Source organism: Melozone crissalis, unplaced genomic scaffold (assembly GCF_028551555.1).
Source record: "Melozone crissalis strain CALT ecotype California unplaced genomic scaffold, PUWL_Pcris_2 ptg000026l_1, whole genome shotgun sequence".
NCBI lineage: Eukaryota > Metazoa > Chordata > Aves > Passeriformes > Passerellidae > Melozone > Melozone crissalis.
The window spans coordinates 1,108,007-1,133,818 of record NW_026535804.1 but is presented as its reverse complement, the minus strand read 5'-3'; the positions used below and the strand labels follow the sequence as shown (position 1 = coordinate 1,133,818).

General features: G+C 57.8%; 2 protein-coding genes across 2 annotated transcripts in view; both read right to left on the bottom strand.

Annotated features, from left to right (window-relative positions):
* Positions 1-25,812, bottom strand: part of PIK3R6 (phosphoinositide-3-kinase regulatory subunit 6) — a 258,611-nt gene that overhangs the window by 62,274 nt on the left and 170,525 nt on the right. The gene's annotated exons all lie outside the window — the stretch shown is intronic.
* PMP22 (peripheral myelin protein 22) lies at positions 5,108-20,093 on the bottom strand. The gene is made up of 5 exons (XM_054278960.1): positions 20,059-20,093; positions 19,052-19,151; positions 17,860-17,950; positions 9,081-9,221; positions 5,108-5,334 (listed from the first exon to the last, which is right to left on the bottom strand). Exons 2-5 carry the CDS (start codon positions 19,127-19,129, stop codon positions 5,168-5,170), a joined length of 477 nt encoding a protein of 158 aa, XP_054134935.1. The 5' UTR covers positions 19,130-19,151; positions 20,059-20,093; the 3' UTR covers positions 5,108-5,167.

Here is a 25,812-nt window from a genome sequence, read left to right as displayed (position 1 = left end):
GCTGCTCTGCGGTGTTACCAGCAGTGTTACTCCTGCAGTGTCACCAGAGAATTTCATGCTCCCGTTCCCATCCCTGCCCTGCCCAGCCCAGCCGTGCTGGTCCCTCGGTGCCACAGCTGAGCCCAGAGCCCTCTGCACACTCTGCCACCGCATGAAGATGTTCCAGCACCGTGACAGCTGTCCCAGGGGTCCCCAGGGTTTGCTCTGAGACCCCTCAGGAAGAGGAGCAGGCGACCCTGCTGTGGCTTGGTGAACCCCAAATGTTGGTGGCGGCTCAGGGGATCCAGGCAGGCCCTCGGGACGGGGCAGGGAAGCATAAATCATTTCTTTCACAGGTGTAATTTGCATATGCAAATATCCCTGGGCTTCCCTTGAGCCTGCCCAACCTGCAAGGGCACCATGTGCTGCTTTCCCAGCCCCACAGGGCCAGAGGACCGTCAGATTCCCCTGGCACACCCCAAATCCCCACCACGAGCTGCCCTGACCAAATAAACCCAGCGCAGCTCAGCCCCGTGGATGCCAAAGGCAGCCTGGCCCTGCAGTGCTGGATGGGGACGCCAGGGGCTGGGAGAGCCTTTGGGGACCTGGGAGAGCCTTTGGGAACCCCCCAGGAGCTGCCACAGTGTCGGGGGCCGGGAACCCACATGAGGAATTGTCACAGTGCCACAGGGCTGGGAGAGCCTTTGGGAACCCCACCCGAGGAGCTGCCCACCTTACAGGGCTGTCACAGCCCGGGGACATCAGGAAAGGCCCCCCGGGTCTGTCACAGGCTGGGGCAGGGCTGGGATGTCCCAAGGCTCTGGGACAGGGCTGGGATGGCTCAGGGGTCTCTCATTAAGGGGGAATAAGAGAGAAGCAGCAGCAGAATGGGACACTGAGCACAAGGAAGGGGAGGTGGGAGGTAATTCATTATCCCGGCCCATTAACCCCCCATCCCCTCGGAGCGGGGATCCTGCCCGGGGCAGATGGGATCCCCCAGGCCACCCCCAGGTGTTTCACGGACAATTAGGGGGGGGAGCAGGGACAGGGGTTAAAGATTGCACCGAGGGCCAGGCCAGGGACACAGCGGGGCTCCGCTGCCCATCCATATCATAGACACTAATTTGGTTTAATTCACTTCAAAGGCGTTCCCGGGGCTGTGGCACACGCCGGGCTGGGATCTGTTCCTCCCCAAAGAGGTTTGAAAGGGGGCAGGGGCCTTTCTCTTGAAAGCAGCCCAGGGACAGAGCTTTGAGGTTTGATTTTCCTTTTTAAAAATTTCTTTTACAAGGGCTGCCTCCGAAGGCAGATAAGAGGGAGCCCTGGGAAATGAAAGCTGAAAAAGTGGATATGAAAGGAGACAGGACTGACAAAGGCTGTAACGAAGCAGTTAAAGGAGTTTAAAATAAAGCCTCTCCCCAGCCAGTGCCTGCAGAGGAGCAATAAAACCATCCTGCAAAGTGCCAGCCAAAGATTCCCCCAGGAAAACCCACCCTTGGGGAAAGCAAAATGTGTTGAATTATCCCCCAGGAAGCAAATAAACCAGGGACAACACGGAGCTTTTATCCTTTCATCAGCCTGGGGGAGTGCCTTGTTAATGCTGGGAGCTCAGGGAGGCTGGAGAGGCAGGAGCAGCCTCGGATCTGTGGGGAGGGAGCAGGGGATGGATCCAGAGCTCAGCCCGGATCTGTGTCTGGGAGCAGGGGATGGATCCCAGAGCTCAGCCCGGATCTGTGGGGTGGGAGCAGGGGATGGATCCAGAGCTCAGCCTGGATCAATGGGGGGAGCAGGGGATGGATCCCAGAGCTCAGCCCGGATCTGTGGGGTGGGAGCAGGGGATGGATCCCAGAGCTCAGCCCGGATCTGTGTCTGGGAGCAGAGGATGGATCCCAGGGCTGGATCGCAGGGCTGGAGCCGCTCTGCCGCTGGGGTCTCACCTGAGGGAGGCTTGGCTGCTGCAGCCCGCACTGAGGCTGAGCCGTGTCCTGCCCCATATCCCGGGTCCCGTGTCCCGTATCGCATGTCCCGGGTCTCTCGGGGCAGGGCTCGGTCCCGCTCGGCTCTGCTCGGCCCGGCCCGGCCCAGTCCGGCCCCGCCGCTGCCCCGCGCTCCCGCAGCGCTCCCGTTCCCGGTCCGGGGCCGCCCCCGTCCGGCCGGAGCGGGGCTGGAGCCGCAGCCGTGCCCGGGCTCCCCCGGCTTCCATTCCCACCGTAATTTTTCAATTTACAAGGCAGTAAATGGAAGACGGAGATGAGATCTGCTGAGCGCATTTTCCAGGAGTATTTACTGCTGAGAACGCCGCAAAAGCCATTTGAACAATTGCTTTTATGGCACAACACACATTAAAGAAACTTCCCGAATTTTTTTTTTCGCCCCTCTGCCGTTCCGTGCCGCGCTGCTGCTGTTGTGCTCCGCTCGCTGCTTTATGGGCTGCTCGGATTTTAATTGGGCTGGAGCCCCAGGGAGCTGAAATTCGGCTCGTTTAGCTCAGGGAGTGCTCTCAGCTGATCGGGCAGCGAGGCTGGTCCTGCCCCAACCCCGCTGTCCCTCCGGCAGCTGCTCTAGCCCTGGGGAGTTGATGGGGATGAGGGGATGAGCCCAGTCCAGTCCCAGCTGGGGTGCCCCATCCCTGGGCGGGTGCTGTGCCCAGCGCAGGCAGCGAGGGCAGGTGAGGCCGGGGGTGTTTGGGAAAGGCTTTTTCCCTCCAGGGGAGCGCTGGGGACTCTCCACACCTGGAGGTCTTCAAGGCTGGTGAAACAAAGCCCAGCCCAGCCTGGAGCTGGTGTTTGTCCCCAAGGCGGGTTCTGTTTGTCCCCAAGCCTGGCCCTGTTTGTCCCCAAGCCTGGCCCTGTTTGTCCCCAGTCCCGGCTCTGTTTGTCCCCAAGCCCGGTTCTGTTTGTCCCCAAGCCTGGCCCTGTTTGTCCCCAGTCCCGGCTCTGTTTGTCCCCAGCCCGATCCTGTTTGTCCCCAGCCCGGCTGTTTTTGTCCCCAAGCCCGGCGGGCCTCGGGGGTCCCACGGCCGCCGCTCCGCCCGCAGCCACCGGAGGGCGCCCGCGCTCCGCGCTCGGCCGGGACCGACGGGAACGGGCTGGGAAATGAATAACGGGGGAATAACGGGATCAATAACGGGGGGAATAACTGGATCAATAACGGGGGGAATAATGGGGAGGATAACGGGGGGATAACGGGGGAATAATGTGGAGAATAATGGGGGATAACAGGGAGAATAACGGGGGAAATAATGGGGATAACTGGGGAATGATGGGGGGAATAATGGAGGGGATAACGGGGGAATAACGGAGGGGATAACGGGGAAATAATGGGGGAATTAGAGGGGGAATTACGGGGGAATAACGGGGAATAACGGGGGAAATAATGGGGGAACAACGGGGGGAATAACAGGAAATAATGGGGGATAACGGGGCGGGGTAACAGGGGAAATGGGCAAAGGAGGTGCAGAAGCACCATGGTGCAGGGGTCACCCAGCAGCTCCCATCCCCACCGAGCTGTGCTGTGTGTTTGCAGCCCCAGAGGAGAGCCAGGGAAACAGGATGGACTTCGGGGTCCCTTCCGACACAAATCACTCTGCGATTCCATGATGCCATGGGATGGCTGTGGGTGACTTGTGTTGCCAAGCAGGCCAGTGGAGCAGAGTCCAGCTCCAACCTCCCAAAACCCCAACAAGCAGAAGCACCTGAGTTATTCTGACTTTTATTTCATTGCTTCTTAGTCCACACAGTCGGTATAAAATCAGAAAAGCAAAGCAAAAAAAAAAAAAAAAAATATAACCCCAAAAAACCCCAAGATTAACCAAAAAAAGCAACAGTGTCTGGAGTCCTCAGAGGCAGCCTGGGGTCTGTGCTGGTGCCTGTTCCATTCATGGCCAGACTCGTTGCTGACAGACAGAGGAATCACATCTCGCTCTGCTGCCGGAGCCCCATGGGCTCCAGCCAGAGCTGCTTCTGTTCCTCTGCACCACGGAGGGGAAAAAGGAATCTTGGTTATAAATGCTTTATTAAAAATAATAGTAAGAGCAAATCTAAGTACAAAAGCAGTTATAGCTCATTTATATTACACAGAATTATTTCTCATTTCTAGCTTGGTTGTTTACCTCAAGGTCGTTAACTGAATTTCCAGTGACTAAGGTTAAATGGCATAGCAGGTAAGGAATGGTAAATAGATAGCACCATTTCATACATCTGGTATTGGATTTCAGGGGACAGGCTGGGCTGGCTGCCTTCTCAGGGCAGCTCAGCTCCATGGCACGGGCTGGGAGCAGCAGTTCCCAGCACAGCTCAGCTCCATGGCAGGGGCAGAGCACGTTCCAGGCTGGGAACAGCAGTTCCCAGCACAGCTCAGCTCCATGGCAGGGGCTGGGAGCAGCAGTTCCCAGCTCAGCTCAGCTCCATGGCAGGGGCAGAGCACGTTCCAGGCTGGGAACAGCAGTTCCCAGCGCTTGGCACAGCCCAGCTCCAGCAGCTAAGCAAAGGAGAAGGGCCCAGGCTGGGCTGCAGGTCGGCCTAAGTGATTTAAAAGCCCCAATTCCCAGCGGGTGTGGTGGCAAGGCAGTGGGACTTAGGCACATAAGTCATTTAGGCACTTGGGGCAATCAAAGCCTTTGCTCCGAAATCCTTCAAACCTTTTGGAAGCGTCTCCCGTCAGATCTGGACGTGCCCTGTGGATCACAGCATGTGGCAGGAGCAGGGCCCAGCCCTGGCTGTGGAACCAGGCGTGGCTGATCCACGCCAGCCTAAAACCAGAGCTGGGGGCTCTGACGGGCCGGGACAGGGCAGGAGAGGTCAGCTCAAAGAGGATTTTGCATGAGAGAGAAATCACTGCGCTCTGTTACACTGTTAGGAGTGAGAGTTCCTTAGGCACTTGCTTTAGGCTTTAAAACAGCGCATGGTCAACAGAAGCAAACAAGACTATGTACATATATGTAAAAAGTGTTATAAATAGGTTTTTAAACCATAGATACTATATACATCTTTAATTAACAAGGAACCCTTTGAGTGTTTCCTCTGGGGGGTCGGTCGGGTTTGGTTTGGATGGGAGGGTTGATTCCTTTTTTGGTTTGGTTTTTTTTTTTTTTTTTTGGTTTTTTGGTTAATTTTCTTTTCCATTTTCTCGTCTATTCTGCCCCGTCCCTGGTGAGGAGGTCACGGTGCCGCAGCCACGTCCCGCGGCGTCACTCGCGCTTCCGCAGGATGACGTAGACGATGCCGCTGGCCAGGGCCAGGGGGAAGGCCAGCCACGCCAGGATGTAGGCGAAGCCGTAGGAGGTGCTTTCCAAGGCTTGGTGCCAGTCCGTGTGCCTCACGGTGTAGATGGCAGCGCCGCTCATCACGCACAGCCCTGCGGGGCAGCACGGGACAGTCAGTGAGGGCACAGAGGGACAGTCCCTGCTGGGACCCGAGCCACACAGGGACAGTCAGTGATGGCACAGAGGGACAGTCCCTGCTGGGACCCGAGCCACACAGGGACAGTCAGTGAGGGCACAGAGGGACAGTCCCTGCTGGGAGCCCCAGTCACACAGGGACAGTCAGTGATGGCACAGAGGGACAGTCCCTGCTGGGAGCCCCAGTCACACAGGGACAGTCAGTGATGGCACAGAGGGACAGTCCCTGCTGGGAGCCCAGTCACACAGGACAGCAGCCAGGGGCAGCATAGGGGCAATCAGTGACAGCATGGGACAGTCCCTGCTGGGAGCCCCAGTCACACAGGGACAGTCAGTGATGGCACAGAGGGACAGTCCCTGCTGGGAGCCCCAGTCACACAGGGACAGTCAGTGATGGCACAGAGGGACAGTCCCTGCTGGGAGCCCAGTCACACAGGACAGCAGCCAGGGGCAGCATGGGGGCAATCAGTGACAGCATGGGACAGTCCCTGCTGGGAGCCCCAGTCACACAGAGACAGTCAGTGACACACGGGACAGTCCCTGCTGGGAGCCCAGTCACACAGGACACCAGCCTGCACCACCACAGGAGCTGGCTCTGCTCTGCCCCCTTGGGTCCTGTCCCCTGGGAGGTTTGGGAGGGGATGCTGCAGGCTCTGGCCTGGCTGGAGGTGAGTAGGGACGTCTCTGCCATGCTTAGCAAGCAAAGCCAGAGGCTCTGGAGCTGACCCATCCCTCAGGCAGACCAGGGATGCTGCTCCAGACCAGTCCCACTCCCCTGGTGCCCCGTGTAAAGCCTGGCCTGCGCCACCTCCCTGCAGTGCTGCAGGAGGGCAGACAGAGCTGGGCATTCAAAGCAAGGCATCTGTGTCACCTCTCTAGGTGATAAAAACTACAACAAACCCAGCTGGGCCTCAGGATGCTCTGGCTGTGATCCCCCATCCTTCACAGCTGTACCAGAAGCTCAACTACAAACCTCATTCCCAGCAAACACTGTTCCTTGAAAACCCTGCTCTTTGAAAACTCTGTTCCCTGAAAACCCTGCTCCTCATAAACCCTGTTCCTTGAAAACCCTACTCCCCACAAACCCCATTCCCAGCAAACCCTGTTCCCTGAAACCCCAGCTCCTTGCAGACCCCTCCATGCCCAGGGCTCATCCCTCATGGCCCCGCTGCCCAACCAGGCCCGTGGGGGTCCCAGGGGTGCCCAGCCCTGGTGGGCAGTGTTTAAGGGTTTGTTGTTGCAAACCCTCCCATCAGGGGTGGGCACCGCCCGGAGCTCACACAAAGCCACCTCTATTCCTGCCCCAAACAAGCTCTTTGAGTCCATCCCAGCAGTTCTATTATCCAGCCGTGGGGCTGTTGTTGGAGCCGAGTCCCACATCCCCTGCCCGGCCCTCAGGACCACCTACATTTCAGCACGGTGATATTTGAGCTGCAATTCCACTCAACACTGCTCCTTTTGTTCAGGGAAAGTGCACAAGTGGGAATTCACTTCATTAAGGAGCAGTTTCCATTCTCTGAGCACGGGAGCCAACTCCCACTGCCTGGCCCAGGCACAGAGAGCACAGCCATTGTCTGGGGACAGGGGACGGGCGTGTGGCCACCAGTCACCTCCAGAGGCCAGATACAGCAGCGATTGTCCTCAGCAGGAGCCTGGCCATGGCTGCAGGGCACTGCCGGGGCACCTGCCCTGCTCTGGGCCCAGCTGCAGCCAGCTGCAAGCAATAATGCACCCAGCATCCCTGCAGAGCCTGGCTTTGGGAGCATGCTGCTCTGGCAGGTCAGGAGGGCAAACGCTTCCCAACATTTGTTCCCAGGGTTTGTTCCTGCCAGAGCAGCCCCGGCCTGCACAGGAACCAGGGCAGTCTCCAGGGCAGGTGTTTGCAAACAGCTGTGGGATGAGGGCAGGCACAGCCCTGCAGGCTGAGCCCCCCTCTGCAGGGCAGCAGCTCTGGGCTGAGAGGGGTGGGAGGGAAGAGATGGAAAGGATGATGAGAAGGATGCAGGACTTGGGTCAGACCCCGAGGGGCCCAAACCCACATCTGTGCCATGCACAAAGATCTACCCATGGATGTGCTGGACCCACCAAGGATGCAGGGGAGCCTTTGAGGGCCTTTTGAAGCCCTTGAGCCCATCAGGACAAATCCAGCCAGGCTTTGGGGGTGATTCCAAGCTGTGTGAAGGTGTTGGGGATGATCCTGCCTGGCTGCTGCACCACAGACCAAAGTGGCCTCACCCTTCTCTTTCTGCCCTATCCTCCCCTCACTGGTGGGTACCAGCCCCTGCCCTCCTCTCTGGTGTCCCTGCAGTGGGTACCAGCCCCTGCCCTGCCCTCCCTGGTGCCCCTGCAGTGGGTACCAGCCCCTGCCCTCCCTGGTGCCCCTGCAGTGGGTACCAGCCCCTGCCCTGCCCTCCCTGGTGCCCCTGCAGTGGGTACCAGCCCCTGCCCTCCCTGGTGCCCCTGCAGTGGGTACCAGCCCCTCTCTCCTCCCTGGCTCCCAGGGCAGCTCTGCCCAGCTCTGGCATCCAGCAGAGCCCAGTGCTCCTGCCCTGGCTCCCTCAGCAGCAGGGAGACCAGAGCTCAGGAGAGAAGCCTTCTGCTCCCAGGTCTACTAGAGAAGCTCTAACAGAGGTAATTGCCGGTGATTGCATTATTAATGCCCATTTCCCCTCCTTGGCTCCAAGGGGTTTCCATACAGGTCTTTTTCCAGAGATGGTGAACTGATCTGAACTCCACCTGCACTATGGCCAAGCAGATCCACTCATCATGGAATTCATGCCAATAAAGCTTAGCTCTGGATTTCACCGGGGTTTGGGAAGGCCAGTTGCTTAGAGGATACCCAGAAAGTTTAAAGTCTAAGCTCAGTGAATGAGTTTTTCCACTGATAAAATAGCAGGGCCTTGGGTGGCTTCTAGTCTAACATCTAAAGCTCGTGGAAAGAATCAATCTCCTCCCCAGACACTCTGTCCTAATGCAGCCAGGACCTCAAAGCACAATTACATTTTTTAGTCTGAACGCTTGAAAATCCTTTCCACTGGTTTCAAGCATGGAAACATAAACAGAGCCAGTGGCTTTACAGCATCAGTACTTGGGGAGCTGCAGCCTAGGATGTGAGGACATGAGCTGTGGCTCCTTTCCAGCACTGAGTTCTCAAAGAGTTAAAAAGAGCAGCTGACAGTCCAAGTCAGAGCTCACCCTGTAGCTCCAGGGCTCTGTGCTCATGGGGAAAGCACCAGGCCCCCTCATGGCAAGGTCATAAATAATCACCCAGCCCTCTTTTGCCAAAACAGGATTGTCACGTCTTTCTCCACCCCGCCAGCAGCTGTGGAAGCCTCACCCAGCCTGGTGAAGGGTCCCAGAGCCAGCACAGCCACCCTGGGCACCCAACATCCCACCCTGGGGCACAGACAGAGCTCTCCTTCCAGCATCCCTGTCATCTACTGCCCCCAGCTCTGCCCCAGTGCTCTGGCACCCTGTCCCTCCAGAGCCTCCCTGGCTGGGGCAGAAACCCTCTGGCACCTTCCCTGTGCAAGGGCAGAAGAGCCTGGATGCACAACGGCCCAAGAGCTGGATCCCATCCCAGGATCCCATCCTCAATACCCCCAAATCATTCATTCCCTTCCCCTTCCCTTTCCCTTCCCTTCCCGTGGCAGTGGCACCAGGAGCCCGTGGCAGTGGCAGTGCCACCCTCAGCCCCGCTCACCTGCCAGGATCTGGAAGACTCCGGTGATGTAGAAGCGGCCGCCCTTGGTGAGTGTGAAGAGCTGGCAGAAGAACAGGAACAACGACAGCACACTGAAGATGACAGAGAGGATCATCATGGCTTGGACAGCCTGCAGCCATTCTGGGGACAGACAGACACACGGGCACCTCAGCATGGGCACATGGAGCCCCTGCTGTGCCCAGGGCCATGCCACCAGCCCAGCCTGGCTCCCGTGGGTTTGGGAGCACCTGGGGGCTGTGCCCAGCCCGGGCACAGTGCTGCAGCATTTCGGGTGCCAGGGGATGCCATGAATCAGCTGCTGGAACACAACAGATCACAGGCCTGGCACTGCCTCGGGAGTGTTTGCCACAAAACAGAGTAGAGACAAAACCCTGACACCAGGCTCTGTTCAGCTGTGCTGCAAACATCAAACCATGGGCACTGAGCTTTGTTCAGCTGCAAACACCAAACCATGGGCACTGAGCTCTACTCAGCTGTGCCTCAAACACCAAACCATGGGCACTGAGCTCTGCTGTGCCTCAAACACCAAACCATGGGCACTGAGCTCTGCTCAGCTGTACTGCAAACACCAAAGCCATGAGTTCTGATACACCACGCTGGCCGAGCTCTGAGGGTAAGTAAACACACAGGAGGGAAAACACCCTGTGCCCCTGTGGAGCTGGACCTTTTGGAAGTCCTCCCCAGCTGCCAAACGCAGCTGTGTCCCAGAGCAGGCCAGCTAAACCAGCCTGTGTGAGTCACTGCTCAGCTATTTCCAGCCTTAGTGGGTGTGTAAACCCCACGTAAAAAATATATAAATAAACAAGCAAAATGCAGCTCCATGCCGAGGGCTGCTGCAGCTTGACAGAAAGAGGCAGTGCTCCCTCTGCCTTCCCCTTCCCTTCTAAGGTTTGAAATCAAAATGCAGGACTCAGTGCAGGTAAACTGAGGCACAAACCACCCAGTGAAAGGCAGAAAAATCCTGCTTGGGGCTGGATCCTTCATGAGGCAGCCCTGAAGCCTCAGACTCAGCCCCATGTCCCTGCCTAAATCCTTGCTCAGATCAGACCTCCAAGTGCTTGGAGGATGTGCAGTGTTGAACTGCATCTGCCTCCATTCCTCAGCACAGACAGGGCTCCCATCCCAGCTCAGAGGGGAAGCTGAGCTCTCCTCTCAGCCCTTCCAGGCACAGACAGCGCTCCCATCCCAGCTCAGAGGGGAAGCTGAGCTCTCCTCTCAGCCCTTCCAGGCACAGACAGCGCTCCCATCCCAGCTCAGAGGGGAAGCTGAGCTCTCCTCTCACCCTCTCCCGGCTCTGGGCACCGGCTGAGCCGCAGCCAAGCCCTGCAGCTCCCTCCAGGACCAGAAAGCCGAGTCCTTTGTGATGCAAAGGCCACGGGATCCGGCCCAGAGGAGCCTTTCTGCTCGAGGTGGATGCTCCCACTGCTGGTTATTTTAGGAGAGGGCTGTCTAGACAGAAAGCCGAGCTGAGCTGAGCTGCCCTTTAATTGCATCCGCCTCCCCTGCCCGGTTTTTGCTTCTGAATGCAAATGATTTACGGGAGCTTTGCAGAATCCCATTGTAATAAAGAGCCCTGTCAGAGGCACAGAAAGGCAGCGTGAGGGGGGAGCCCACCGTGGCCAGAGGGTTTGGGCAGCCAGGCTGGGAGCAGGGAAAGCAGGAGATGATCCCACAGCCCGGAGCTCTGAGCTCACATCCAGCCCTTTGCTGACTTGTGCTGGCCTCCTCTGTGAAAACAAAGGGCAGGATCCCAGCCCAGGGCTGAGACCCACGAGCTCCAGAGCTGCATTAGCTCCAGCTGCCCACAGACTCCAGCTGGATTAGGACAGCTAATTGCCTTTAATACGTTTATAACCACCCCTATAACTGCAGGTGGGGTTTCTGTGGGCTCAGCCCCACGTGCCTTTAACCCTTTGCTGTCGGTGCCGTGTCCAGCCCCAGGATCTCAAACACAGCAAGTTTCCCAGAGCTGCAGCTGGGCTGTCAGCACTGTTTACTCCCAGGCTGTTATTTGTGGTTTCCCCTGGGCAGCGAGCTGGTTATCCCATTTTTCCCCTGCATCTCTTCAGCTCCGTGTTTATATCTGTGTCCTTCAGGAGGAAGGAGGAAAGGAAGCAGCGTGGAAAGGACAGATAACACCCTGCACCCGCTTCCGGAGCAGAGCCAGCAGGAGGGGGCACAGCCCTGTCACAAAGGCAGCCAGACACAAGGCAAGGAGTTCTTACAGGGCAAATTCGAATTTTCCTTTAGGTTCTGCAGGCCCTGATGTGCTCACAGCACTGCTTACAGCAGCAGGGAGAAGACTTCAGCCCTGGGAAGATAAAGACCGTGTTTCACTGCCCTAAAATCCAGCAGGAAAGAAAGAAACCCAGAGCAGCAATTGGAGCCCAGAGCAGGAGTTGCAGCTGAACCTCCCAGAGAGACAGCAGCCAGCCCAGCCCCGGGGAAGCAGAGCCCCAGACCTGCCTGCAGGGAGCTTTTATGCCCTGACACGACTGACAGGGCAGTGAAAACGTGTCCTTGGCCAGAAGCAGAGGCCTTGAAGGACAGGCATCGCCTGCCCAGGGCTTCATTCACACCCCTCACACCCTCTTTGGCCCTGGCCAAGGAGGAAAACCAAAGTGCTCACTGAAGACACTCATTAGAGCTCAGCTTATCCTCTGCTGTAAGAGCTCCCTAAATGAGTGCTGGGCATTAAAACCCCTCCGTGCTGGGATCTGCAGCTGATGGGAACGTTCTGCAGATGGAGTTTTCCCTCTGCCAAGTGTGTACACTGTGCATTTAAAAAGCAACCACTTCTGAGGAAGAAAACATCCATTAAGGAGGCAACTGCAGCACATAACACAGCCAAAGCTGGAGGGAAGGAGGGCAATTCATGCCCCAGCTGAAAAAGTTGCTGCTTCCATGCTGCAAGTTGAGTCTCAGCAGGGTCAGGAACAGCGTGGGTACAAAGGCACCAGCCCAGGCTGCCAGGAAAAGCCAGGGTTTCTGAGCAGAGTTTTTCCAGAGCAACTCTCAGGTGTCACGGCAGGACCAAGATCCTGAGCCCAGCTCACATCCTCCCCTCTGAAGTGGCAGGTTGCAGCAAAAGGCTGGGACTTGCAGTGGTTTTGGTACTCAAACATCCCCAAGAGGCTGGGAAGGGGTCAAATGGAGGTGCAGAAGCACCAGCTCAGCTGCAGCTCTCTGGGCTGCCCTTCATACAGAGCCCCTCAGGACCCCCAGGGCCAGAGAAACTCCAGTGCCTGTGGGGCTGCAGGGAGGCAGAGACTGAACACAGAGCTCCGAGTCCTCCAGGGCCTCCTGCTCCTCTCCTGAGCTCCTGCAGATGGACATGAACCCCTCAAACCTCTGTCTTCTCCTCTCCTCCTCTCTTTCCTTCTCCTTGAAGCTCCATCCAAGCAGCCCACGAGGGCAGGAGATCCAGAGTTCTCCAGAGCTGCCACATCCCACGGAGCTCACATCCTGCAGAGGCACTCCTGATGCAGCTGAGGCAGCAGAAAGCTGCTGGCACCATGAAAACTCCTTCCAGCAGCTCCACAAAGCCCAAGGCAGCTCCTCTCCCTCGTGGTGGTGGTTCTGACCTCCTGCTGGCCTGTGCTGAGGTGGCAGATCCATCACTCCATGCCCAGATCCTCCCAGGGCTCCAGGGATGGCCAGTCCAGCAGCAGAGTGGGCAGCACTGGTGCCTTGTCCCAGGGACCTCGGGCAGGGTCACTCAGCCTGAGCCCATAGGGACATCCAGGGGGCTCACCAAGGCCATTGAAAAGCAGTTGAAGGTTTTTCCAGCACCACACTCTGCAGGGGACACCCCCACCCCTTCTGGCTTGGCAGTCATCCTTTGGCCACATGCTGCCCTCTTCCTCCTGTTCCTCTGTGGGTCACAGCACAAATATAGCAGGGAAGGCTGTCTGAGCCCTCCTCTCACAGAAGAAATGGGAGCCAAAGACATCTGGGGCAGCTGGGAAAAAGCCAGCACCAGCTCCCAACCTCTCCTTAGCAGATGCTCTTCGTAAGAAAAACAAGCAACAATAAAAATTTGGCTTTAAGCAGAGGAAATCCCTTTCCTTCTGAAGGCAAGAAAGTTATAGGACAAACTGACCCGAAATAGAAAATATTCTCTTGGAATGGATGATTTTTAGATTTTAGGAGTAAATTCTTTACTGAGAGGGAGGTGAGGCCCTTCACGGAGTGCCAGAGCAGCTGTGGCTGCCCCTGGATCCCTGGCAGTGCCCAAGGCCAGGGTGGACACTGGGGCTGGGAGCACCTGGGACAGGGGAAGGTGTCCCTGGGATAGTGAGAGGTGTCTCTGGGACAGTGGGAGGTTTCCCTGCCATGGCAGGGGTGGCACTGGATGGGCTTTGAGGTCCCTTCCAACCCAAACCATCTGGGATCCTGTGAGTGCCCCTCAGGTGATTTCAGAACACCAAGGGATGAGTTTCAGTTCCCCGGGGCTGGAGAAGGCTCAGCCCTGCCCGAGTTGAGCTGGTGTCACCCATTATTAACAACATTAATAAAATCTGCTCTGGGAAAGCACCTGGGCTTTGCTTGTGGCCACCACATCAGCAAAGCAGCGTGGGCATCACAGGGCCCCAGCACCCAGTGATCGAGCACTTCCCAAGGTTTAGGGGCTCCTTTTCCCTTTAACACAGCCCCAAACCCCCAGCCTGCCTGTGGACAGGTCAGCCACAGGAGAAGCTGCCTCGGAATATGACCTGAAACAACAAAGCTGCCCCCTACACCCAACTAAAGCATTTACTAGTGCCAGTGTAGGCAATAGAAAAGACACCATTGGCATGACAGAGACTACATACCGTAAGGGAAAATGAAACCATAATGAATAAACTAAGCTATAAACAGCAAAGATCAACCCTTGTACCTTTTGCATCATGGTCTAGCGAGAAAAACCAAGCAAAATGAATTTAAGTTTTGATAAAGTGAATTCAAGGGGGAAGACAACAGGAAGGAGAAACATCTCCTGGCTCTGCAGGAGGGTGGGGGATCCCATGGACGGCCCCATGGCCTCCCCACTTCTACACTCCTGCCACAACCAGAGAGAACACAGCAGAAAAGAGATCTCCCTTCCTGCACAGAGCATCCAGCTGAGGAAAGCAAAGACCATTTTTGGAGGAGAGACCATGGCAGCCTGGGGCTCTGGGCTGGAATCTCCTGGAGAGCCCTGCCGGGCCGGGCTGGCACGGGGCCCTGCGGCCCACAGGCCGTGCTCCGCTGGATTCCTCAGATAAGGCTCCTCCAGGAATGTCTGACGGCGCAAACCAAGCTAAGATTGCTACATTTTTTCCATAGTTCTCGGCCTCTTGAAGAAAAAAAAGCATTATCTAACAGCAGATGCAGAAATCAAAGCGACAAGGAGGCGTTGTATGAGGAGAGGGAGTGGGAATGTGCCCGGGGCTCCTGCGGGGATGGATCAGCCCTCACACACCGAGGGCCACGGGGAAGTGGGGAGGTGAGAGCACTACTCCATCCTCACAGGAGGGTCTGCATGGTGAGGAGCACAGCCCAGAGCCTGCCCAGGGCTGCTGAAGTGCTAGTGCTCACCTGGGCAATGCTGTGCCCAGCCCTGACACTGCTCCATCCACACAGGAGGGTCTGCAGGGTGGGGAGCACAGCTCAGCCTGTGCCCAGGGGGAAACCAGAGCAAATCCTGCTGGCACCTGGATTTAAAAGTTCTGCTTCTCATTGGGCATCCACACCAAGGCCACTACGGAAAGGGTCCCTGTGTGACAGGACAGGGGAGGAGGCTCAGCTGAGACCAAGGGGGCACTACAGCATCACCAGCCCCCAAAATCCCCATCCATGATGAGCACAGGTGACCCAGCACCATCTAATTCCCAGATTCCACTTGCTGAGTCCCACTGCCTTCTGAAAAGGGAAGAACAAATAACCATACCCCAGAGGCCACCGTGATGGCCACAGCAAAACCTGTCCTGTGTGAAGACTGAAATTCTGCCAGAATTCCCAACCAGGATTCCTTGCTGCTCCCCAAAGCACCTTGGCACTGCAGGACTAACCATTCAGTGCCATCCCAGGCACAGGGAAATGAATTCTTATCACTCTCTGGAGCCCAGCACTCACAGCCTGTGTTCTGAGAGCTGTGACCAAGGATGGTTTGTGGTATTTGTATGGGATTGTTCCTGATTGTGAAAATAAGCATATTGCTAGGAAGAGGGTGAGGATGAGCCAGGAGACAAGCCTGAGCCTCGGAGGTGGCTCTGCCACAGTGTCCTTGCCCTGTGACCCCAGTGCTGCTCCAAAGAGTGGCTGACAGCAGCTCCTGCAGCGGTGACAGGGGAGGGAGGACCTGCTGGAAAGGAAACCATGTGGCATTTTTGTTGTTTTTACAAACAGACCTGAAAACTCCTCCATAAACCCAGGAAATACCCTTTGATTTTATGCTCCTACAGCAGGGTGGGCTCTGGACCTGCATCCAGGGTCCCACGAGATGAAGGCAAGTGCTCAGCAGCACTGGTCTCACTCCCTGGCTGCAGGATGAATGGGGCACAAGCTTTTGTCCAAGCAAAACCCCCTTGTCCTGATGCCAGAGTCTTTGGATGAGTGAGAGCTGCCTGAGAGCACAGTGAGCTCCTGCTCACAGGGCAGCTCACGGGGGCACTTTATCCTGGAATCCCAGACTGGTTTGGGTTGGAAGGGACGTTAGAGATGGGCTCATTCCACCCCACCTGCCATGGACCTGCCACTGCATCAGGGCTGTCACCCCAACTCAGCTGCTCGGCTGCATTTCCAACACGATCATCGTGGCCATTGTCCCTTTAACGATGAAACATCAGCGCTGGAAAGGCTCCAGAGGCTCTGGGAACGGGCAGAGGACACTCCCAGCCCGGCAGGACCGCGGGGTGTGCGGAAACCACCCAAGCACAGCTGGGACAGGGCTCTCTCAGCACTGACAGCCCGTCCTGTAAACATCCAGAAAGAGCGGGGCGGGCGTGAAAAGCCAAAAGGATCTGGGGAGGCTTTAGAGCTCCGGGGCTCTAAAGGGGCAGGCGCTGCCTTTCAGCACAATCATCAGGGGCTCAGCACAAGCCGGGGCTCAGCACAACCCAGGGCTCAGCACAAGCCGGGGCTCAGCACTTTCGCAGCCCGCATGACTGCCCTGCAGCGGGGCTGCCGACGCTGCAATAGCCGGCCCGGCCGGCTGCTGATGCGGGCCCGGCTCCAGCGGCTCGGGATGCGATCCAGCCGCTCCCGGCTGGCCCGGACACCAGCAGGCGTCAGCAGAGACCAGTGCGGGGCCGGGACTGCCAAAGGAACCAGAGCGGGGACAGCCTGGACAGCGTGGGGACAGCGTGGGGACAGCAGGGCATCGCCTCCCTGCGAGCGGTGGGTGCGCTCCCGAAGGATGGGGGTTCTGATGGGAACCTCCAAAAACCCTCGCACAGCCTCCCATCACTGAGAGACCCTCCAGGAGCATGGAATGCTCCCCGTGTGACTGTGACCCTCGCCAGGGCCACATGGCATCGCTGTGCCCGTGTCCCAGTGATGGTGCTGACATTCTGGCACTGGGGCTTGCCCTGGGACAATCTATCCTCCCAAGAAAGCACAACCAGGCTAACAAAACAAATGGTGGCCCCAGCACCACTGGCATTAGCTCTGTCTTCCAGGGAAACTGGGGCACGGGCTCACCCAACTCTCTGATGCAGGTTTTGTGTTCCCGGTGCCACGGGTCACCCTGGGAAGTGCGTGTCACGGTGTGTCAGCACACTGTCCTCCCCTGCTGACCTCAGCAAACAGCTCAGGGGTGATGTCACCCGGTGTGACACCCACGTTCACCAGCAGGGTCCCGAGGCAGCCCCCAGCTGCGCAGGTGCAGGGAATGAAGGGTCGGGGTGCTCAGCTCAGCTCGCACAGCAAACCCCGGGGTCAGGGCTGTGCCCAAAGCTCAGCCCGCGCCAGCACAAAACCAGGACAGATCCCCAGGTAGGGGACAGGTGTCCTCTGGATCAGGTGTCCTCAGGGCCCGCGTGCATCCCTCAAACCCCTCACAAGCAGAGCAAGAGGGAGCTGTGCCAAAAGGAGCCCCACAGCCTCCAGCAGAGCGGGCAGGGCCCAGTGGCCTGGCGCACCAAGGAGCACCTCGTGTTTGTGCCATCAAGAACAAAGATGTGCTAATTACAGGAGACCCCCCAACAGGGCTCCAGCCGTCACCACCAGTGCAGCTGAGCGTGTCACCCTGCCCTGGTGCTGCCAGGAGCTGCCCCTCGGCCCGAGGGCAGCCGGGCAGAGCCAGGGCCAGCGGGTCCAGTCCTCGTCCTAGGCCCCATCACAGCTTCAGGGACTGGGAGGGGATGGGGAGCGATCCCCCGCTGCCGGGCCAGCCCCGTGTCCCCACACCGGGACACAGCAGAGCCAGCAGGGGACAGAGCAGGGCAGGCAACGGGATGGGGAAGGGAAAATCCAAGGAGGAATCCCAAACAACCCATATGGGAAATTCCTTGTGAGTCCATAGGCACCGGGGGGAGTAGAACAAACACGGCGGGAGGGAACAGCCCTGATCCCGGAGGGCAGCCGTGATCTATAGGTGCACAGTCCCGATCCATGGGGGCACAGCCGGGATCCATAGGGGCACAGCCCCGATCCATGGGGGCACAGCCCCGATCCATGGGGGGCACAGCCCCGATCCATGGGGGGCACAGCCCCGATCCCAAGGGGACACAGCCCCGATCCCAAGGGGACACAGCCCTGATTCATGGGGGCACAGCCCCGGTCCCGGGGCACTCACCGTTGGAGGAGGATGCCATGCACTGGAAGGGGTCGCCGGTGGTGCAGTTCTGCCACAGGTCTGCCGCGCGCTCGCCGTTCACCAGCCATTGCTGCGGGACAGACACAGCCCGTGAGCGTGTCCCGCACCCCCGGCCGTGTCCCCCCAGCGCCACCGCGTCCCCCCGGCACCGAGCAGCCGCAGCCCCGGGTGCCTGCCCCTCCCAGGGCCGCGCTTTTCCGACCAGAGGGGTTTGGAAAGGCAGCCCCGGTATTTGCTTTTAACCGCTTCGGCCCCGCGGCGCGGGAACAGAAGCTCTTTATGCTCCTTAGCACGGAGCGAGTCCCGTGGGGCCGCGCTTCCCTCCCCGGGCCGGCCTCGCCCGCTGCCTGGCCGGGATATTTGAATGCTTCCACGTGATTCCTAACGGCTCGGAAGATTTTTGTAACGTTTTCCGTGACTGTTACCACAAAAAGAAAAAAAAAAAATCCGGGAAAGAAGCCCCTGGTGAAGCAAGCTTGGAAGCCACCAGCTCCTCAGAGCAGCTGCCTCGAAGCCAACTCCAGCCTCTCCCAGCAGCTGACGTGTTCACTGGGCTGCAGCCCCGGGACAGTGCTGGGAAGCCTCAGGGCTGCATCCAGCCCTCGCTCCTGCCGCTGCTCACAGAGTCAGCCTTGGAAGCTGGGCTAGGAGAAGAGGCTGGGCCTTATTCCCAGCCCCGAGGAGGAGAGCTGGGCAGCAGGACGGCTGTGCTGAGGAGTCAGTGGCCAGCCAGCCCCGTCCAGGGGCTCTGCTCGGCCTGGCTGTTCTGGTCCTGTGCCTGGAGCTCAATAGCAGGTGGAGCTCCCTTATGAAAGGGGAGAGCAGCATCACCCCAAATGAGGGGATTTGGGGGCTCCGAGGCTGCTCCTCGATGTGAACCAGCCTGGGGAGGATGAGGAGATGCTTTCCAACAGCCCTTGTGTCTCTGTACCAACGTGGATGGCCTGAACACCACCACAGAGCACAGACAAGCGTCCCAGCAGCTTCCCCTGGCTGCACAAACTCCCAGGCCCCCAAATGCCATCGTTACTGAGACCAGCACCCAGCCCGTACAGGCTCCCTGCTGACAGCCAGGCTGTAAAAGCAGCCATAAACAAAAATAACCCCTCCTGCCCTTGCCCCGCCACAGCCGTGCCCGGCGTTAGCCCGGGACAGGGAAATCCCAACTCACACTGACGATGGTGGAGACGAAGAGCAGCACCAGCACGGTGACGTGCAGCACGATGATCCCCAGCAGCAGCAGCAGCATCTTGGCGGTGCTGGAGGCAGAGCTGCGGCGGGACAGGGATGATGCTGAGTGCGTGTGTCTGTCTGTCTGTCTGTCTGTCCGTCCCGGGGGCAGCGGGAACGCTCCGCTCTGCCCTGCCCGGCGCGGGGGATGCTGCTGGGGCAGTGCCCGGCGCTCGGGCTCCCTCCGCGGGCCCCACGGACGGAGAGGGGTCCGAGCCCTCTGCCTGCTCCCCGATATCCCCTGGGGCCCCCGAAACCTTCCCCCGAGCCTGCTCTCCCCGTCCCGCCGAGGGCTCCTCCCAGTCCCCTCCCCGGGGACCTTCATAGCGCGGATGTCCCCAAGGGTTCTCCCAGCCCCTCTCCCCGAGAGGGGTCCGGTCCCCCTCTCCTCCCAAGGGAATGTTCGCTCCCCGGCCCGCCGGGCGGGAGATCTCGGGCCCAGCTCATCGTCCCCGAGGGGCTGCCCGGGATCGGGCAGCGGGGAAAGGGGGCCGGGGGGTGCCTCGCCTCGGTGTGGGTAATTCCGCCGGCCCCACCCCTGGGGGAATTTTACCGGGCTCATCTGCCCTGGCGACCCCCGAGGACAGGGCAGGGGCGGGGAGCAGGGGGCGTCAGCCCCGGCCCCTGCCAGCCCCCCGGGCTGCCTCGGCCCCTCTTCTCCTGGGGTGCTCTCAGCCCATCTCCCCTCGGCTCCCCCGGCAGAGCCTCTCCGGGACCCTGTCCCGAGCTGGGGGGGACCTTCCCCAGCCCGCCTGCCCTCGGTGAACAGGGGAGGGGGCTGCCCTGACTGCTCTCCTTGGAGAGCTCCAGAGAGGAGGTGCTGCTGGGGGTGCTGCTGCCCTCCCTCTCGGCTGCGGGCCCCCGGCTGCTCTCCCCAGCCCTGTTCCCGCTGTGCCCGTTCCCCAGCCCTGTTCCCGTTCCCAGCTGGGACGGGCGCTCCGTACTCACATCGCGGCGGAGCGGAGCGCGCTGGCGGCGGCGGAGCGGGCGCGGAGCGGAGCGGGCGGCGGCGCTGTCAAGTTTCTCCTTTAACCGGGGCCGCCGCCCCGCTTGCGTCTGCGGCACGGGGAGGGCTCAGCCGCCGCCCGCCGCCCTCCTATAAACGGGACAGGGCCCGGCCCCGCCGCCTCCCCCCGGGAACCGCACCCGGAGCCCTCGCCTTCCCCGACACGGCTCCCGAGCCGCTCCCACCCCGCAGCGAGGAGATCTGGGGGGACAAGAGACGAGCAGCCCGCTGTCCTGAGCCCCCCTGCCCGGGCAGCCGTGGAGGAAGGCGGGGGCGCGGTGGCCGTGCCCCGGTCTCCGAGCAGCCCCGAGGGTGCGGCTGTCCCGCAGTGGGGGCAGCCCCGGGCAGTGTCAGCAGCCCCTGGCAGTGTGAGCAGCCCCGAGGGTGCGGCTGTCCCTGTCCCGCGGCAGCCCCGCTCTCCAAGCAGCCCCGAGGGTGCGGCTGGCCCGCAGCGGGGGCAGCCCCGGGCTGTGTGAGCAGGACCGGCCGTGCCGGGGAGGACAGAGCTCGGGTTATGCAGCCCCAGACGGGATCCGTGGCACAGGATTTGGGGATCGAGCGTCTGGCTGAGCTGAAGGGATTCTAGCTCTTGGAGTCGATCTTTCTTAGCACTCGAGAGGCAAATTAAGTAGAACTGAGCAACTTTTCACTAAACAGAGGGTGCGATTTTCCGCAGCTCTGGAGAACACTCAGAGTTAGGGCTGTTCTGCCTGGAGAAGGCTCTGGGGAGAGCTCAGAGCCCTTCCAGTACCTAAAGGGGCTCCAGGAGAGCTGGAGGGGGACCTGGGACAAGGGCTGGAGGGACAGGACACTGTCCTGTGGCTTCCCACTGCCAGAGGGCAGGGATAGATAGGATATTGGGAATTAGGAATTGTCCCCTGTGAGGGTGGGCAGGCCCTGACACAGGGTGTCCAGGGCAGCTGTGGCTGCCCCTGGATCCCTGGCAGTGCCCAAAGCCAGGTTGGACAGGGCTTGGAGCAACCTGGGACAGTGGGAGGTGTCCCTGCCATGGCAGGGGTGGCACTGGATGGGCTTTGAGGTCCCTTCCAGCCCAAACCTCTCTGGGATTCCATGACGCCGGCGCTCGGGAGGGAAGGGGTGGCTGTGCTGCCGCCCTCGCTCATTCCTCGAGCACAGCCAATGTGTTCAAACAAACCCCCCCCCAGACACAGAGTTCACCCCCAGCTCCCAGACAATCCCGCCAGGATCCTGCGCTCTCCTGAGCATTCCCACCGACCCCCATCGCTCCCCTCTCCTGCACCAGCTCCAGACTCGTCCCGCATTGTTGCACAAACGAGGGGTTCGGCATCCAGCCACCGGGACTGTAAATGCTGGGAGAAGGGAGCTGGGGAAGCGTGCTTGGCTCCTCTCTCCTGGCAAGCAGAGGCGTGTTCCCCAGCACGGGCTCCTCGCTCACGGAAGGGGTCCCGGCCAGACAGCGGGAGCGGAGCTCCGAGCGGCTGAAACGAGATTCCAAAGGATGCAATTCCCTTCCCGTCCAAAAAATCCCGCCGATTCCTCTGCTGCTGCCGTCCCTGTGCACCCTGTGACGCCTGTCAGTGCCATGCAGAGGGCTGGAACCTCTGCGCTACCATCAGAATATTCCTGGCTAACGACACTGATGGGGGCTGTCCTGCCCCTCTGGGCCGGGTGCCTGGAGGAGCCCCCGCGCTCGGGGCTGAGAGAAAGGTCTCAGAAAGGTCTTGGAAAGGTCTTGTCCGCAGGGCTGCCATCCAGGCTCTGGTACAGACCATTCTCTGACCTGGGTTTGTGGCTCTGAAGGCACAGGGAGTCTGGGGGTCACAGACAGCTCCCGAGCCCCTCCGTAAGCCTGGCACAGCAAACCAGCCCTGCTCTTCTTCTGAAAAAGGTGCCAAAGCAGCTTCTTAGGTGTGAGGAGAAATATCTGACAGTCAGACCAGGGAAAAGAGCAGTCTGTGGGTAACAAAGCCAGTTTTGGGTGAGAGCCGCGGGTTGGAAACGGTGGAGAAAGCCCTGAGAGAAGAGCACAGCACTCCCCTGCTCCTTGGACACTTCTTTTGGGAAGGTGAACTGTTCAAACCGAGCAGGGCTTTGGACAAACATCAGCTGCTGCTGGGAGTGCTGTGACAGAGCTCTGAGGCTGGGGCAGAGCTCCTCTCTACACCTGCCATCAGCCCGAGGTGCTGGAGGGAGCCTGTCCAGGGAGAGGAGGAGAGGAGGGAGTGAGGATGGTCAGTGGAGCCCTCGGGGCAGTGAGGATGGTCCCAGAGCAGTGAGGATGGTCACAGGGCAGTGAGGGGCACTGAGGATGGTCCCAGAGCAGTGAGGGGCAGTGAGGGTGGTCACGGGGAAGTGAGGAAAATTGAATTGGAAAAATATTTTGTGTACAGCCAGGATTCACCACTGGTTGTGCTGGGAATACTGGAAGATTGACAAGTTGTATAAACTCCGGGTTAAACTTGTGGATTTCTCACTTGGAATCTCTTCCATGGGACTGCTTTCATTGTGATGCTTCAACTTGAAATTCCAGGATAAAACTATGAGAACCCAGGAGGAAAAGTGGGGTTTCTGTCCCTTTATGGGGCTCAGATGCTGATCTGACCAGGCAAGGATGGGCCGAAAGGGATCTAATGCTCATGTAGCTGTGACATCCACCGACCCAGCACTTCAGGGCTCTGCTCATCCTTTTCCTCGGGCCAGGTGAAGGAAACCCCTCTTAAGACAAACTGAAACCCCTCTTAAGACAAACCGTTTCCAGCTACACAAAAAGGCAACATTTCCTCTGCATGTCCTTGTGAGGATGAACTCGTTTAACCCCACATTTTGCTCTCTCATCACAATTTTAGGGACTCGCTTCCTGTTCCCTACCCTGGTGGTTATGACCATTCCCGAGGAGGGTTTGAAATGCAAAGGGCAGGGGCCAAATCTGCGCTGCCATCAGCAATCCCCTCCTGGGGGCTGGGGAGGGAACGGGGCGGGGAAAATCCTGTTTTCAAACGACTGTGCCACCAGGAAAAGGAGGAGAGCAAGACTTGGTTTGGCTGCACTTTGGGCAAGATCTATGGTGCTCCCTCAAAGAACACACATGCAGATGTGTATATGTATATATATATACACACACACACATATATATATGTGTATAATATACATATATTGTGTATAATATATAAATAATGTATATATAAACATATATAAATATATGTATATGTACATATGTATATATGTAAATATAAATACATTTACACAGGTGGAATGGGTATTGGCAAAAAATATTTCAACCAGAAAATAAATATAAAGGTAGACTTTATATTCAGCAAACTTCAATTACAAAGGGTGTCTAATGTATCTTGGAGGCACTGACTTATTTTTCCCGATTTTTTTTCTACCAATTCAAGAAGAATTTATAAAATACTTTAGTCACATCTGCATTCATGCCCCCAAACCAACTTCATCCAACTTTTTGCTTTCCACTCCAAGCCAGTGTCAGCACTGATAGAGCCAGGCTGAAATCACAGGAGAAAATCTCACTGACTCCAAGGATACCAACATTTACCCACTGACCCCAAAATCCTCAAAAAATCACCTGAGCTCCCCAGCTGGGACTGGGAACATCCTGAGGTACTTTCTGAGCTACTGCCTCGTGCTCCTCTCCTGCATATTTATAAAATATAAAGTATTTTATAAACAGCACAGAGCAGACCCTACAGAGGGCCCAGGTCTAACCCAGCTTCGAGCCTCACCTTTTCCCAGAGCGCTGCGTTTCACACCTTTGGCCCCAGCAGTGTCAGGGGTGGCCCCTTCTCTGTGCCCTGCAGGGTCCCCAGAGGGCCACGGCTGCCCTGGGCATCCCTGCTGAGGGACACAGCGGAAGCTGCACGAGCTCCCAGAGAACTGGACCAGAGCATGTGAAACGAATCCATGGGGGGATATTAAACCCAAGGACAGCCCTGGCGGCTCAGGAAGTCCTTGGGATTGCTGGAAGCTGGGAAAGTGGGCTGGGAGAATCTCACAGAGCTCTTGCTGCCTTCTGCTGCTTTTATCTCAGCATCTCCTGTTGGCTCTGGCAGGGGCTGCAGCAGAGACTGCGCTGTGCTCTGAGCCAGCACAAGCATTTCTGTGATCCTACACTGCCCAAATTTTCCTTTAGCATTTGGCCAAAGTTTTCGCCCTTTTTTTCCATAATAGCAATGAGTTTAGGGTTGGTTTTTTTTTCTGACTGCTGATGCTGTTTGGGGAATTCTCTCTCCCTTGAGCTCAATAATCTGCACTAGTTATGCAATACATTGTTAACATGGTTTTTGGCAAGCTTTGATTTCATCCAAATTCATATCAGACCCTTCCAGGACATTCAGTGATTTTTGTTTTCTTAAACAACAAAATCTCCTTTCTGAGAAGTTTCTTGCTAGCCCTGCCTGGAGTGTTCACCTGAATCCTAGACTGACACAAAGCAACGGTGTCCTGGGTTTATTAATTTATTGTCTCTCCTCCAGTCAGTAAGCAATTAATTTACACACCCAGCTCTGCAGCAGTGATGCAAATGGAATGATGCAGAAGGGTGGGAATATGGCTGTAAGATGCAAAGGAATTTCCACAGAGTAACTTTCTCAGCACTTGGCTGATAGAGGCAGCAATAAACCAGCAATAAATAGCAATAAAAGCAGACACGTCGTTCTGGTGGAGAAAGGAGCCATCCCCTCAGTACAGAAAGGCAGATGATGGGCCTGGGCCGTGATTTAGAAATGATCTCTGAAAGGAAATCATTTAATGGCACGGCAGCAAAGGCAGCTCAGCCATCAGCAGGAGGAGGCAGGGCTGTTGTTTCATCTCCCCAGCACATCAAAGGCTGCTCAAATCCCAAAGCCAGCCCTGCAGGGATTACATGGAGCAGCTTCCCTCAGCAGCAGCTCTGTCATGGAAAGCAAATCCTCCCTGTGCAGGAGAGCCTGGTGTTCACTGGAACTGCACCCAGACCCGTCCCTGGAGACCCCTCTGGCAGGGCTGTGTGCCAGGGCAGGCTCCCTCGGGGCAACGAGGGGATTCACACTGAAACTCACACTGAAGCACACGTAGAATGCTCTGACCAACGTGTCAGGGGGGCTGGGGGATATCAGCTGCCAGAAGAAGTAACATCAGTTCTGTCAACTTATGGAAAACTGGCGTGGAGAGAACACAACCCCAGAGGGACCTGGGAATTCTCTAACGTCTGGGAAACTGCTGAAGGAAAGTGGAAAGTATTTGTGAAAGAAATTAGACGAGCTGAAGCTGAAATTCCTCTGGTCATGGCTCGAACAGAGGAAAGAAACTCTTTGGCAGTTCTGTGGAAAGGAGCATCGAGAGGCCAGGACAGCAAGAGAAAATGGAGTTGGGTAATTGCAGCACCACATAATTGCTGGCAGTTAGAAGAAAGCTCTAAAGGAGCTGGCCATGGGAAAGATCAGTGTTTGGGGAGCTCTGAGAGCAAACTTGGGGAAAAGTGGAGACTGATCCTGGTGTGCCCTCACCATAACACAGAGCCCAGATATTTCTGACATGACTCAAACCAGAGGTGGAAGTGAAGTGAAGGCAAAGCTGTTGCTGGTGCCAGGACTTGGCTCCAGGTGCTCCAAGGCTGGAGCCTTCCAGGAAAGTGCTGTGGGTGCCTCTGCTGCCCCACACTCAGCTGGGACACAGTCCTGGGGCCCAAAGCCTGGCAGCTCTGCCTGAGAACATCTGGA